General features: G+C 37.6%; 1 protein-coding gene across 1 annotated transcript; it reads left to right on the plus strand.

Moving 5' to 3' along the window:
- Nucleotides 1-10642: 10642 nt before the first annotated feature.
- On the plus strand, nt 10643-12831 carry foxd1 (forkhead box D1). Its single transcript, XM_053618304.1, has one exon. It carries the CDS (start codon nt 11267-11269, stop codon nt 12248-12250), a length of 984 nt encoding a protein of 327 aa, XP_053474279.1. The 5' UTR covers nt 10643-11266; the 3' UTR covers nt 12251-12831.
- The last annotated feature ends 721 nt before the right edge of the window (nt 12832-13552 follow it).

Here is a 13552-nt window from a genome sequence, read left to right on the forward strand (position 1 = left end):
TTTAAAATGTCTGTCCTCACCACTGATGCACACACATACACAAACACATTTACACCTAGGCCGATTTAGAGTAGCCAATTTACCTACCTGTCTGTTTTCGAGAAGTAGGAGGAAAATGGACAACCTAGTGAAAACCCATTCAAATATGGGGAATAACTGCCAGAATAGTGGGGAAGCAGGGAATAACTTGCCAGAGCCAAAACTCCCTGCAGTTCTTCCCTGGTTTCCCACTGAAATTAACAGGGTTGAGCCTGGTTAGTACATGGATGGGAGACTTCCTGGGGAAAGCTAAGGTTGCTGTTGGAAGTGGTATTAGTGAGGACAGCAGGGGGTGCTCACCCTTTGGTCTTTGATTGGGATGCTATACCAGTGATCCCCAACCACCGGGTTGCAACCCAGTACCAGGCCGTGGAAGAGTTGCTACCCAGTCGCAAGAATGAAAAAACGTCTAGGCTATATGCAATGACACTTTATTGTGCATTTCCCCTTTAAAAGCCACTATCCACTATCCACTAACACTTTCAAGTTCAGCTAATATTAACATAAGTGTGAAACAAACATCGCTTGAACTTTTTAGTGGAGGAGGTAAGAAAAGACCAAACGATGCCAACAACACAGAGACAGCTGCTGATGAGAAAAAAGGGATAAAAGAAAGCCACCTTTAACTGAAAATATGATGATTTGTATCTACTGTATGGTTTTGTCTCTGCTGGCAATTCACATGCTCCAAATCCCATGTGTATAATATGTGGAGATAAATTGGCTAATGAGTCGATGATGCCCTCAAAATTGCTTCGGCATCTTGGATTTGGACATTTTCACTTAGGGGTGTACTCACTTTTGTTGCCAGCGGTTTAGACATTAATGGCTGAGTGTTGAGTTATTTTGAGGGGACAGCAAATTTACACTGTTACACAAGCTGTACACTCACTACTTTACATTGTAGCAAAGTGTCATTTCTTCAGTGTTGTCACATTAAAAGAGATAATCAAATATTTACAAAAATGTGAGGGGTGTACTCACTTTTGTGAGATACTAATATTAAAAATAAATATATGTATATATATATATATATATATATATATATATATATATATATATATATATATATATATATATATATATATAAACACACACACAATTTTCTAGAGGTCTACATAAGGTGGTGCATGGAAGTTTGTAAACCCTTTAGAATTTTCTAAATCTCTCCATAAATATGACCTAATCAGATTTTCACACATGTCCTAAAAGTAGACAAAGAGAACCCAATTAAATAAATGAGACAAAAATATCATACTTTGTCATTAATTTACTGAGGTAAATGATCAGTCCTGCACATCAGCTTGGAGGAATTTTAGCTCATTCTTCAGTACAGAACAGCTTTAACTCTGGGATATTGGTGGGATTTATCACATGAACTGCTTGCTTCATGTCCTTCCACAACATTTCTATTGGATTAAGGTCAGGACTTGGACTTGGCCATTCCAAAAGATTAACTTTATTCTTCTTTAACCATTCTTTGGTAGAATGACTTGTGTGCTTAGAGTCATTGTCTTGCTACATGACCCAATTTCTCTTGAGATTCAGTTCATGAACAGATGTCTTGACATTTTCCTTTACAATTTGCTGGTATTATTCAGAATTCATTGCTCCATCAATGATGGAAAGCTGTTCATGCTCAGATGCAGCAAAACAGGCCCAAACCATGATACTACCACAAGCATGTTTCACAGATGAGATAAGGTTCTTATGCTGGAATGCAGTATTTTTCTTTCTCCAAACATAATGCTTCTCATTTAAACAAAAAAAGTTATATTTTGGTCTCATCCATACACAAAACATTTTTTCCCAATATCCTTCAGTCTTGTTTACATGATCTTTAGTAAACTGCAGAATGGCAGCAATGTTTTTTTGGACAGCAGTGGCTTTCTCCTTGCAACCCTGCCATGTACAACATTGTTGTTCGCTGTTCTCCTGTTGGTGGACTCATGAACATTAACATTAGTCAATGTGAGAGAGGCCTTTAGTCGCTTAGAAGTTACCCTGGGCTCCTTTGTGACCTGGCAGACTATTACACATCTTGCTCTTGGAGTGATATTTGTTGCCCGACTACTCCTGGGAGGGTAACAATGGTTTTGTACTTGGTCTATTTGTACACAATCTGTCTGACTGTGGATTGGTTCACAAACTTTAAAGCACCACTGTAATTTAGTTGGTAATTAGATCAGCCAGCTAATTAATGACTTTTCAGTTCATGGGTAACAAGACGTAATCTAGTCTAGTTGAAACAGATAATTAGCCAGTTAGTTACTATACTTGCTTAGCTAACCGTGACATTTTTATTAGTAGACTCCAGTACCCAGACAATCTCCTGGAATTACAAAAGTGTTTTAGAAGTAGCTGCAGTCAACATATTCCACTGTTAGCCTTTTTCAGTGAATTGCTTTCCATGTTAATTGTTATTTCTGTCATCCATTTTAGGTTCTTCATACAACATGGAATTTTCTTATGTGACACTGTGATTATGTTGTGGCTTATTACAACATGTGTTATTTACACATTCATATTATTGTGAACTTACAAAGAGACAGATTTTATTATCTATTTTTATATCAAATTGTTGTTGAAGTTGCACTTTGGTAGTTTTCTCTATACAAACAGCATTCTAAAAATTCTCACATGATTATTGTTGTATAAATTATTTAGTTATTTTAGTTAAAATTTAATCATTATTTAGTTTCATTTAATATTATTTTTAGTTTGTTAACTTTTAAATAAAGTGAAAAATATCTTACAAAACTTTTTTTTTTTTTTTTACTATTACAATAGTTCTTTTAAGTTTGCACAGTAGTCCCCTCTGAAAACTATTGGAACAGCAGTTCTTTTATTTTTTGCTATACATTGAAAACATTTGGGTTTGAGATCAAATGATGAATATGAGATGATAGATCAGAATTTCAGCTTTTATTTCCTGATATTTACAGCTAGTGTGCAAATAAAAAATGGCATCATTTGTTTGAACCCACCCATTTGTTCAAATGATCAAAAATATTGGAACATGTGGCTGATAGGTGTTTCTTGCTGCCCAGGTGTGCCCTATTAAATTGATTGCTTAAAGAATGAATAGCTCTGAATGTCTACTCTTGGTTTGAGCCCTAGGTTTCACCTGTGAACTATGCAATAATATTAAAAAGGATAAACCAACATGAAGACAAGAGAGCTGTTTATGGGAGAAAAGCAAGCCATTTTGAAGCTGAGAAAAGACAGAGAATCTATCAGAGCCATTGCACAAGCATTGGGCATAGTCAATACAACAATTTCATCTTTTGATCTCAAACCCAAATGTCTTAAATGTCTTCAATCTATTTCCAGTTGGATGTTACTAAGGAGGTGCCATGAAAATCCTATAGGAACAGCTGTACTTTATTTGGGGGTAATCAGTCACTTTAATTGATGGCAAGGGTATACTCATTAGTATTTAACATATGTTTGAATGTGATTAGTTGATTCTGAACACTGCCACATTCCCAAATATAAAAGGTGTGCACACTTATTGGGTATTGAAGTATTTTTTTTTCTTTTTTTTTCTCTAATACATTACTGGTTGATTTTCAATTGATTTTTATATGTTGCAATTTCACAATAAAGGTGAAAAATGTTCTGACATAGTCTCTTAATTTCATGGAATGGCATCACAAAAACCTGCCACTTTAACAGTGTGTGTATACTATTATACCCATTGAACATCTGTGCAGCTGTATATGTCTTATCTATGGTAATGGGGTGGTTCTGAGGTCAAGAAATACCCCCCCATCACTGTCTTAATTTACAGGTGTATTAATTTTTTTTTAAGTGAAAATTCAATGAAAATGAATGCTGTAATGAATATTTTATGATAATTGTATTTTTGTATCACCTAAAAGTGAACATTGAAGAACAGTCATAGTAGTTCTTGATGTTGCCCACAAGATGGCGCCTGTATTCCAGGTAACAGCTTAATGACTGCAAACGCATACAGCGGTTGCGTTTGCACTTCCCTTTAACTTATCCACATATTTTGCAAGTGTTTTCCAAAAGCCTTCGTTACCAGAGATTTAACGAATGAGTTGTTCTTTTTTGACTTTGCACCAACCGAGTGTGGCGAAAATCCGCATGAGTGGGCAGGCGAACAATCGGTTCACAGTCCTGTGAATAAGTGACTGAAACAGAATAACTAGGCGCCGATAGAGAGTGTTTAATACATAGCGAACAGCAGACGTCAGATTGATCAACAATTCATAACAGAAACTACGGTTATTTGGAAGAGACAGATCAACTTATAGGCCATCATATTGCAAATGGACACATCCGTACATATGTTGTATGCCCATTTATTGAACACCGTGGAACAAATCAAGTAATCAAGGACTAAAGAGCTGGCACACCACTCCTTGCCTTCACTGAGACAGTCTAGTGGGTTTATATTTGATCGCATAGCTTTAGAACAGCAGCTCCACATGATTGTCCCTGTCTCCACTGCTGGTGCATAAACATTCCCAAATTTATTTCTTTGAGCAATCAACATGTGAGCTCAATGATAAGGTTATAATGTGGCCAACTGGACTCCAGACTGGCCTAATCATAATATTTGTTAAGTACTTTTGTTATTTGGAGTGAAATGATTGCAGAACAATCAAAAAGAGTTTAAAACAATTCCATCCATCCCTTTTCTGTACCGCCTATCCTACACTGGGTCGTGGGGAGCCTGGAGCCTATCCCAGAATTCTCTGGGCACAAGGTGTGGGACACCCCTTGAAGAAATTCACTGATGATTAAAAATCCAGTTACAAATTAGCAGTTCAATGCAGCACACCAAATTTCAGCTCAGTTGGACTTTTGGCTCCTGAGAAACAGCTATTAAACTGTAACTCCCCCAAACGCCCCTAAACAATGACCACACCCCAATCTTTGCAGACATCCTCAAATCCTTGCACTGAACATATCTTTCAAGTTTGGGTAAAATCCATATCACCAATCATGAATTATAGCTGAGTATCCCAGCTCCACCTCCTTAGAATTTATTGATGTATGGCAGTCATATTTACAAATGTCAACATGCTTTTGATAATTACTGATCTGCTGAGACTGACACTCTGCTGAGTTGTGTGACATCACAGTTGTGAAGATAAAATCTTAGTTTAGAGTGTAAGCAAACACATTAAGGTAAAAAAAAAAAAAGAATGTCACATTGGTTTTCACTATATGAACACTATGTTATATTTTTGTTTTTGTTTTTAACCATAAATTAGCATACTAAACTTTTACGTGACTACCTTTAACGTGCACAGTGCCCCTCTCTCCTGGTCAGCAAAGTTCTGTTCTTCCATTTTTATCCCCACATCATCCAGGCCTTATAGACAAATGTGTCAGTTTTTTTCCATCTCTGGTGTTCTCCTGATTTGTTCTCCTGATTTTTCTAGATGACTAAATATTAAATTCCATACAGCTTATTCCACCATACTGTACTGAAGTGAAATGTTCCTTAGACTGTGGGTGAACAACTGGTAGCAATTACATGGAGAGGAAATCCACAATAACTCAGTAGTCAACCACTTCTAAGTCCTCATTCATAACTCACTGTCACTGCAGTTGGCCAACATAAAATGGAATACTCCCTGGCAACTTGGCCACAATATCTGTAAAAACTCTTTGGTGGTCACACCTGCTTATTGCAGAGAATTCTTATGGAATCTGTAGATGGGGTTTTAGAGGTGTATGTGTGTACAGAGATTAAGCATATTTACAGTGGCATAAAACCTATTTTTGTTTTATGTAATCTATTACTTGTTCCTATTGAAAATTGTATGTTTATGTATGTGTGTATGCATGTATGTATGTATGTATGTATGTATGTATGTATGTATCAGTATGAATGACACATCATTACTGTAGGCTATCACTGAATTAACCACTGGCATAATTTAATCCTGGGGGTATTGCAAGAGGTGAGCTAACTCAATAAGCCAGGTTTATTTCTACAAGCCCGGATAATTTCCGTCAATTTCAGTTCCACAAACGAAGCTAAACATAAGCCCTGATATGTTACGATGGCAAAATATGCTTTTGGGATTACCTGCTCTGTGTCAGGTTAGTTGTGAAGCTTAGTTTAGCTTGATGGATTCTTTTGGCTTACAGAATAAATTGGCATACTATTAACAATTATGACTAGTATTAAATTAATTTGACTCAACTCTATGTGGCTCAGTAGTAGTGTAATTATAGTTTAGTAGTGTATTACTGCTCCACAACTCTAAGGTTGCAGTTTCAAACCTGAGCTTTGGTGAGTGCTACAGCAGTTGGTTTTATTCCAGAGCTTTGAAAATACATGATCAAATCATGTTGGCTCAATTCATTCACATGGAACGAACACACACATTTAAATCAAGTAAAATTTAACGAACATTTTCTTTCAATAATCATCATCATCATCATCATCATCATCATCATCATCATCAACAAGCAAACTGATCTGCTTTTTGTACTGAAATAAGTCACCTCTGCTTTTTCGAGGTACAGTCATGTGAAAAAATAAGTACACCCCATGGAAATTGTTGGATTTTTTTTACATATTTGGACAAGCAAACATTTGGACAAGCAAACATTATCTTTGAAAAAGTCCATATTAATGAAGTTGATATACAATATTACAAGGAAATTTAGCTTTTTCAATCATTTATTCAACAGAAATATCAATAGATGTGACATTCTTCTGTGAAAAAAGTAAGTACACCATTGGCCTCAGAAGCTTGTATTGCTCCCTTTAGTAGAAATAACTTCATGTAAGCGATTTGCATAATTGTCCACCAGGCTTGCTGGAATTTTTACCACTCTTCCATGCAATATTGTTTGCAAGTTGTTTGAAGGTTTTCTTGCCCATTTCAGCTCCCCTCACAACATTTCAATGGGATTCAAAGCCAGGCTTTGACTAGGCCATTCAATAACCCTTCATTTCTTCTTTTTGAGCCATTCCATGGTGGATTTGCTAGTGTACTTAGGATCATTATCCTGTTGAGAGGTCCACTTTCGATTAATCTTCAACTTTCAGACCGATGGCCTCACATTATCTTCAAGCACTGTTTGATATGATGCAGAATTCATAGTTGAATCAATGAATGCAAGCCACCAATCAATCAATCAATAAAATTTCCACCACCGTGCTTCACAGTTGGTATGAGGTGCTTCTCCTGAAAAGCTGTCTTTGGTCTGTGCCAAACATGTCTGCTGTTACAGTGGCCAAATAACTCTACCTTTGATTTGTCTGTCCAGAGCACACTATTCCAAAAGGCCTGGTCTTTGCCTATATGCTCATTGGCAAACTGTAGTCTTGCAAAGGCCATTTTTCCTGGCACGCCTCCCATGCAGGTCAAATTTGTGCAATCTCTTTCTGATTGTAGAAGCATGCACTAACACCAACAAGACTTACTAGCCGATCCTGTGATAAAAATTTGGGGTTCTTGGAGACTTTTGAAAATCTTTTTGCATCAGACAGTCTGCTCTTGGGCTGAATTTGCTGGGACGGACAGTCCTGGACAAATTGGCAGTCATTTGAAATCTATGCCATTTGTAGATTATTTTCCTTGCAGTGGAATGATGTATTTCAAATAGTTTGGAGATCTTTTTAAATCCCTTGCCAGACTCATAGGCATCCACAACCCTTTTTTTTCTGAAGGCCTTATAGAACTCGTTAGATCTTGGCATGATGACACCACACACCTAAATAGCAAAGGTAATACCAGACACTAGATATGAGAGGGGTATAAATATTCAGTGCAGGTCCCACCTACACTCCCTAAGCAGGTTCTAATCACTCGCAAAATCATCTTGAAAACCTGATTCTAATTTTTTGGATTTGAAGGTGTGATAAATTAAGTTGTGAATGTAAATGTACTTACTTTTTCCATGTGACTGGTCTGTTTTTTGTTCATTGAAATTGGGAAAATTTGTACAAAATGTCAATTTTATGTGTCATTTGATTTTCCTTGTGATTTTGTATATCAATTTTATTAATAGGCACTGTTTCAAAGAGGATCAAATGTTTGCTTGTCCAAATAGCCTATGTCAAAAAGCCAACAACTTATTTTTTCATATGATTCTAAACTGCACACAAGCTCCAAATAACGAAGTTAGTAACGTTCATTTATTTACTAAGGTTAGACGTTAGTTAGGAAGGGTTTCAGAGAACATTAGCAAACTGCTTACGAATGTTTCAGAAAACGTCAATGTAGTTGTGGTGGTACCCGCAACGTTATATCTTTTGTGTGCTCTTAATATGCATGTCACCTGTTAGCGTGATGATGTACCTTTAAAAATGACTGAAGGAGCATAAATGGACCGAATTGTGTGTACTGTACTTCTTGTAGTCTAATCTTCTTGTAGTCTAATCTAATGTCTACAATCTGTTTCCACTTTCATATGTTTTCCTAATCAGGGAATTCCCTTATTCCTCATAATTTCCCTTATTAGGACTGATCAATCAAAATTCAACTTCCCCAATAAAGACAAAAATCCACCCATCCATCCATCCATCTTCTACACCACTTATCCTTTTCTTCAGGGTCACGAGAAACCTGGAGCCTATCCCAGGGAGCATCGGGCACAAGGCAGGGTGCCAATCCATCGCAGGGCACACTCGCATACACATTCACACACCCACGGACACTTTGGACATGCCAATCAGCCTACCAGTCTTTGGACTGGGGGAGGAAACCGGAGTACCCAGAGGAAACCCCCGCAGCACAGGGAGAACATGCAAACTCCGCACACACAAGGCCCTCGTGGGAACGTGCTAACCACTAAGCCACCTTGCGCCCAAAGACAAAAATGTTCTTAATAAATAGGCCTACTTTAATGCGAGACATGGCTATAGGGATTTATTTTAAAATCCAGTGTTGTTAGTTAGTTAGTTAGTTAGTTAAACCCATATGGAAATGTGTAGTGCATTTGTGTGAAAGTGTTGATACACGGCCACTAGATGGTGATCTCAGCTTCCCACGCAGCAGATAAAAACCTAAAGAGTCGAGCCATACGCCTGACCACACCTATCCCAGTGAATCGGCCATCAGAACGGTGCAGATGTTTTCCCATCATACAAAAAAAACAACTCTCATTCCCAACTGCATCATCCAGAACTAACACAGCACGCAAATGAAAAGCTAAAGTCATAATTATCTTTGGAAAGATATTTTACACTATCATCCCATTTGGGTTATGGTGTAAAATATGGCACGTTTAAAACTTATGGCACGTTTCAGAGTTATTATGGACTCGCGCTGTTTGTTTTTTAGATAAATGGCTTCTCATCACTTTGGCCACAAATCGTCCTTAATAACCTACTTTAAAGTGCACTTTAAACGTATTTTAAATGGTCATTTAGTGATTAAATGGTTAAAGGGATAAACGGCAGACGATACAATGAAAGGAAATGATTTGTTTTGCCATGTGTGCGCGCCTTAAACCCAGAAATAACGAACTAAACAATGCTATTTTAATTTAATCTTGTGTTTAAAGTTAAAACCATATAAATATTCTGGGAATATTATCTGTAACTGTAGATAATTTAAAGCATTTTAACATTTAAATTTGGCTTACACATAAAAGAAACAAATTCGATCTATTAACTGTTGCATTCAGAAAAATCGAGTTGTGCTGCTGATAATTATACCAATTTAATAGTAACTGTAACGAAACAAAAAGGGGAAAAACATATGAACTGTGTAGCATTTCACAAATAATATTAAACACTACAAAACACGACTGATGTCTATCACGACTTCTTAGTAGTATACATCAGATCTTAGTAAACTTGACTAAATTTAAATCAGGGCAGGTATCTTTATTTTATTTTATTTTATTTTATTTTATTTTTTATCCCACACGCATATGACTGTCGGACTTCAACATGTAAATGTGTTATTTTATTGACTAATTTATTTATTTTTTCAAATTATTTAAATTTTCAAACATTTTTTTTTCCAAAACACACAGGCTAGTTCTTGTTTTAGACTATAATCGAACGTGTTTTGACATTAATATCACTATTAGGCTACACGTGAAATATGTGAAGACACGTGTGAAAAAAACGACACATTATTTCACTTGTTAATGTTTGAACATCACATGTTTTAGCTTGCAGAATTATAATCCCATCAGCTGATGTATTGTCTATTAATGATGATGACATATTAATAGGTTAATTTATATATATATATTTTTTTTAAATCGCACAGTTGTGAAATAATTGTCTTGTGTGCCCTTTAAATTCTAATTTAATCAGAAACAACACAGGTGTGTGTGTGTGTGTGTGTGTGTGTGTGTGTGTGTGTATATATGTGTGTGTGTGTATGTATATATATATATATATATATATATATATATATATATATATATATATATAATTGTATATGCTATATCATTTTAAATAGTACTAGAAATAAATAAAATAAATAAATATTATTCGATTATTATAAATATTATTAAATTCGGGTCCCATAACGTTTAGAAACAGATATGACACAAGAATTAGTAGGCCTATTACAATGAATAGAATGTGCGCGGCTGTTTATTCACGAGCTCGCGCTCTTTCGTGATCAGAGGGAAGTTAGAAGCTGATTGATTTCCGTTATTAGCGGATGGCGGATGCTCGTGACAGGCAGTGAGCTACATGATCAAATGAGATAGAAGGTAAGCAACGACCAAAGACCAACACCTGGAATTTACTGGATATTAACATCACACGTGCCCGTTATTTAGCCTAGCCTATGGTCTGAAGGGAGACACAACAATAGTATGGGAGGGTCCAGCAAACAACCATTAGTTCCATAACCATAGTTAAAAGTAGCGAGTTTTATTCTTAAGAAAACAAACTGACTATATGTTTCTTGAAACCATAATAATTCACCTTTATTCAACTATTGCCCCCCCAACCAAGAACATTGTTTTTCTCTTTCATAGCCACGGTGACGCTTCGTTATCATGTGATCAGCGAGCTGGTATATAGCGCGAGGAAAGGTCCGCCCTATTTGGAATACTGCTTTGCCCTATTTGACGTGTCTCCCGTTCGCCTGAATTAGCGCATGGATGCCTTGCTATAAGGTTAACTTTCGATCGACAGCCTTATGAATGTCTATGGCGGCATACGGCTTTGCGCTTGTCTTGATCACGCAGCTAATTATGAGTCTTTCCAAACCGCAGCAGTAGCAGCAGCGCACGCACCGTCTCACCGAGAGCCATGACTCTGAGCTCCGAGATGTCGGACGCGTGTGCGCTCTCGGAAGAGCCGGACATCGATGTGGTGGGCGAAGGAGACGATGACGACGTCGCGCGCTCGCGCCCCTACGACAACGACGAATTTCCGCGCGCTCGTGACGAGCTTTTCCTCTCCACTTCGTCTCCGTGCGTGGACTCTGTTCACGGCGCTGCCGGTTCGGGTGCGCGCGACACGTACAAACCGGCGAGCAAGAACGCTCTGGTGAAGCCTCCCTACTCGTACATCGCGCTCATCACCATGGCCATCCTTCAGAGTCCCAAGAAGCGGTTGACGCTCAGCGAAATCTGCGACTTCATCAGCAACCGCTTTCCGTACTACCGCGAGAAGTTTCCCGCATGGCAGAACTCAATCCGCCACAATCTGTCACTCAACGACTGTTTCGTCAAGATCCCCCGCGAGCCCGGCAACCCAGGCAAAGGTAACTACTGGACGCTGGATCCGGAGTCAGCCGACATGTTCGACAACGGCAGCTTCCTGCGCCGGCGAAAGCGCTTCAAGCGCCAGCAGGCACCCGAGCTCCTTCGGGAACACGGCGCTTTCGTCCCTGCGTACGGCTACGGAGCTTATGGTTGCGGTTACGGCCTCCAACTGCACGCGGCATATCAAGCGCATTCCGCACTCTTTACTTTCCAGCAGCAACAGCAGGCGCCTCCGTCTTCAAGACACACCGGAACTCTGATCCCCGCGCCTTCCCTCATGCCAAACACAGCCGAACTCGCGCGCTCCCGTTTCTATCCTCCGCTGAGTCCCGGGATTTCCTCCCCGGAACAGACTGCGACCAAATCCCCGGTACACCGCTCACCATTTTCCATAGAAAGCCTCATAGGGAGTGCTGGGAGTCCGGCGCATGCGCACTGTGCCTCACGGACTCCGCCGGTGCCTTTCGGACCGAATGGAGCCGAAAAGTTTCCCACACGGATTGTCAATGGCACAAGCGGCTGTTAATTATTAATTGAAGTTCACATTAAAAAAATAATAATAAGCGATACACTCAAACGCTCCTGTTTTTAAGGTAGGATTGTTTTTTATTTGATTTTTTTGTTAAACACAGCTGAATGGTAGACATAAAATGCTCCTTGTGCCTATATAACATCTAGTCTAACACTTTTAATTACATTTCATTACAGTGATTAGTAGACTCGGCGTAGGGCACCTCAGGATAATAACATGTTTATTTTTAACAAAATATAACAAACTGTCAGTTCATCTTACGCAGTGTGTTTTGTCTCCAGACCCATTTAATAAAACCTTTTAAATTTTAGTTCTTTTTCATGAAATTCACAAGGACTTATATGTGTGCTTATATCAGTAATATGTACATTATTTTAGTTGTATACTCGGAGTGTAATATTTTTTACACGATTTGTTTTTACAATAAGAATAAATATTGTTTTACAGAAAAGATGAGTGGAAATTAACTTCTTAATATCTACACAAAATCTCCAAAAATGATAAAACAATTTGCGATCAACTGCTTCATAATTTGTCTCTGTGGAAAAGAAAAAATAAGATGAAAAAAGTTGCGAAAAAACCTAGACACATGAAAAAAAAAATGCATATAGGTTATCTATATGTAATAATGTGCATTTTATTTTATTTATGTATTATTGGCGTTTTTTCCTACAGTAGATTTATGAAGCCCCAAAAGGGTGATGCATAGATTAAAGGTAAAGTGTGTGTGTGTGTGTGTGTGTGTGTGTGTGTGTGTGTGTGTGTGTGTGTGATTGACAGAGAGAGAGAGAGGTTTGTTGAATCCTTCTTCAAGTGATAATATGAAGTTGGTTATGGCAGGGTAAAGTCAGATCAAAAACATCATTTTCTTTCTCTCTATTTTCTTAATAAAATATTGTATATATATTGTGTATAGCATATATATATATAATATATACACATAATGTGTGTGTGTGTGTGTGTGTGTGTATATATATATATATATATATATATATATATATATATATATATATATATATATATATATATATATACACATACATACACACATAAAGTGTGTGTGTGTGTGTGTGTGTGTGTGTGTGTGTGTGTGTGTTTTGTGTCTGTGTGTGTGTATGAAATATATATAAAAAAAATCTGTGTCTCTCTTATGTTGTTGGAGGTATTTTACTGGCATGGTTTGAGAAAACATCCACTTAGATGAAAGGGTATATCAAATACAAAAATTATTCTCAATGATCACCTTGATCCTATGATAAAACATTTATCCTAATGGGAGTGCTCTTGTCCAGGAAG

Source organism: Ictalurus furcatus, chromosome 28, assembly GCF_023375685.1.
Source record: "Ictalurus furcatus strain D&B chromosome 28, Billie_1.0, whole genome shotgun sequence".
Lineage (NCBI taxonomy): Eukaryota > Metazoa > Chordata > Actinopteri > Siluriformes > Ictaluridae > Ictalurus > Ictalurus furcatus.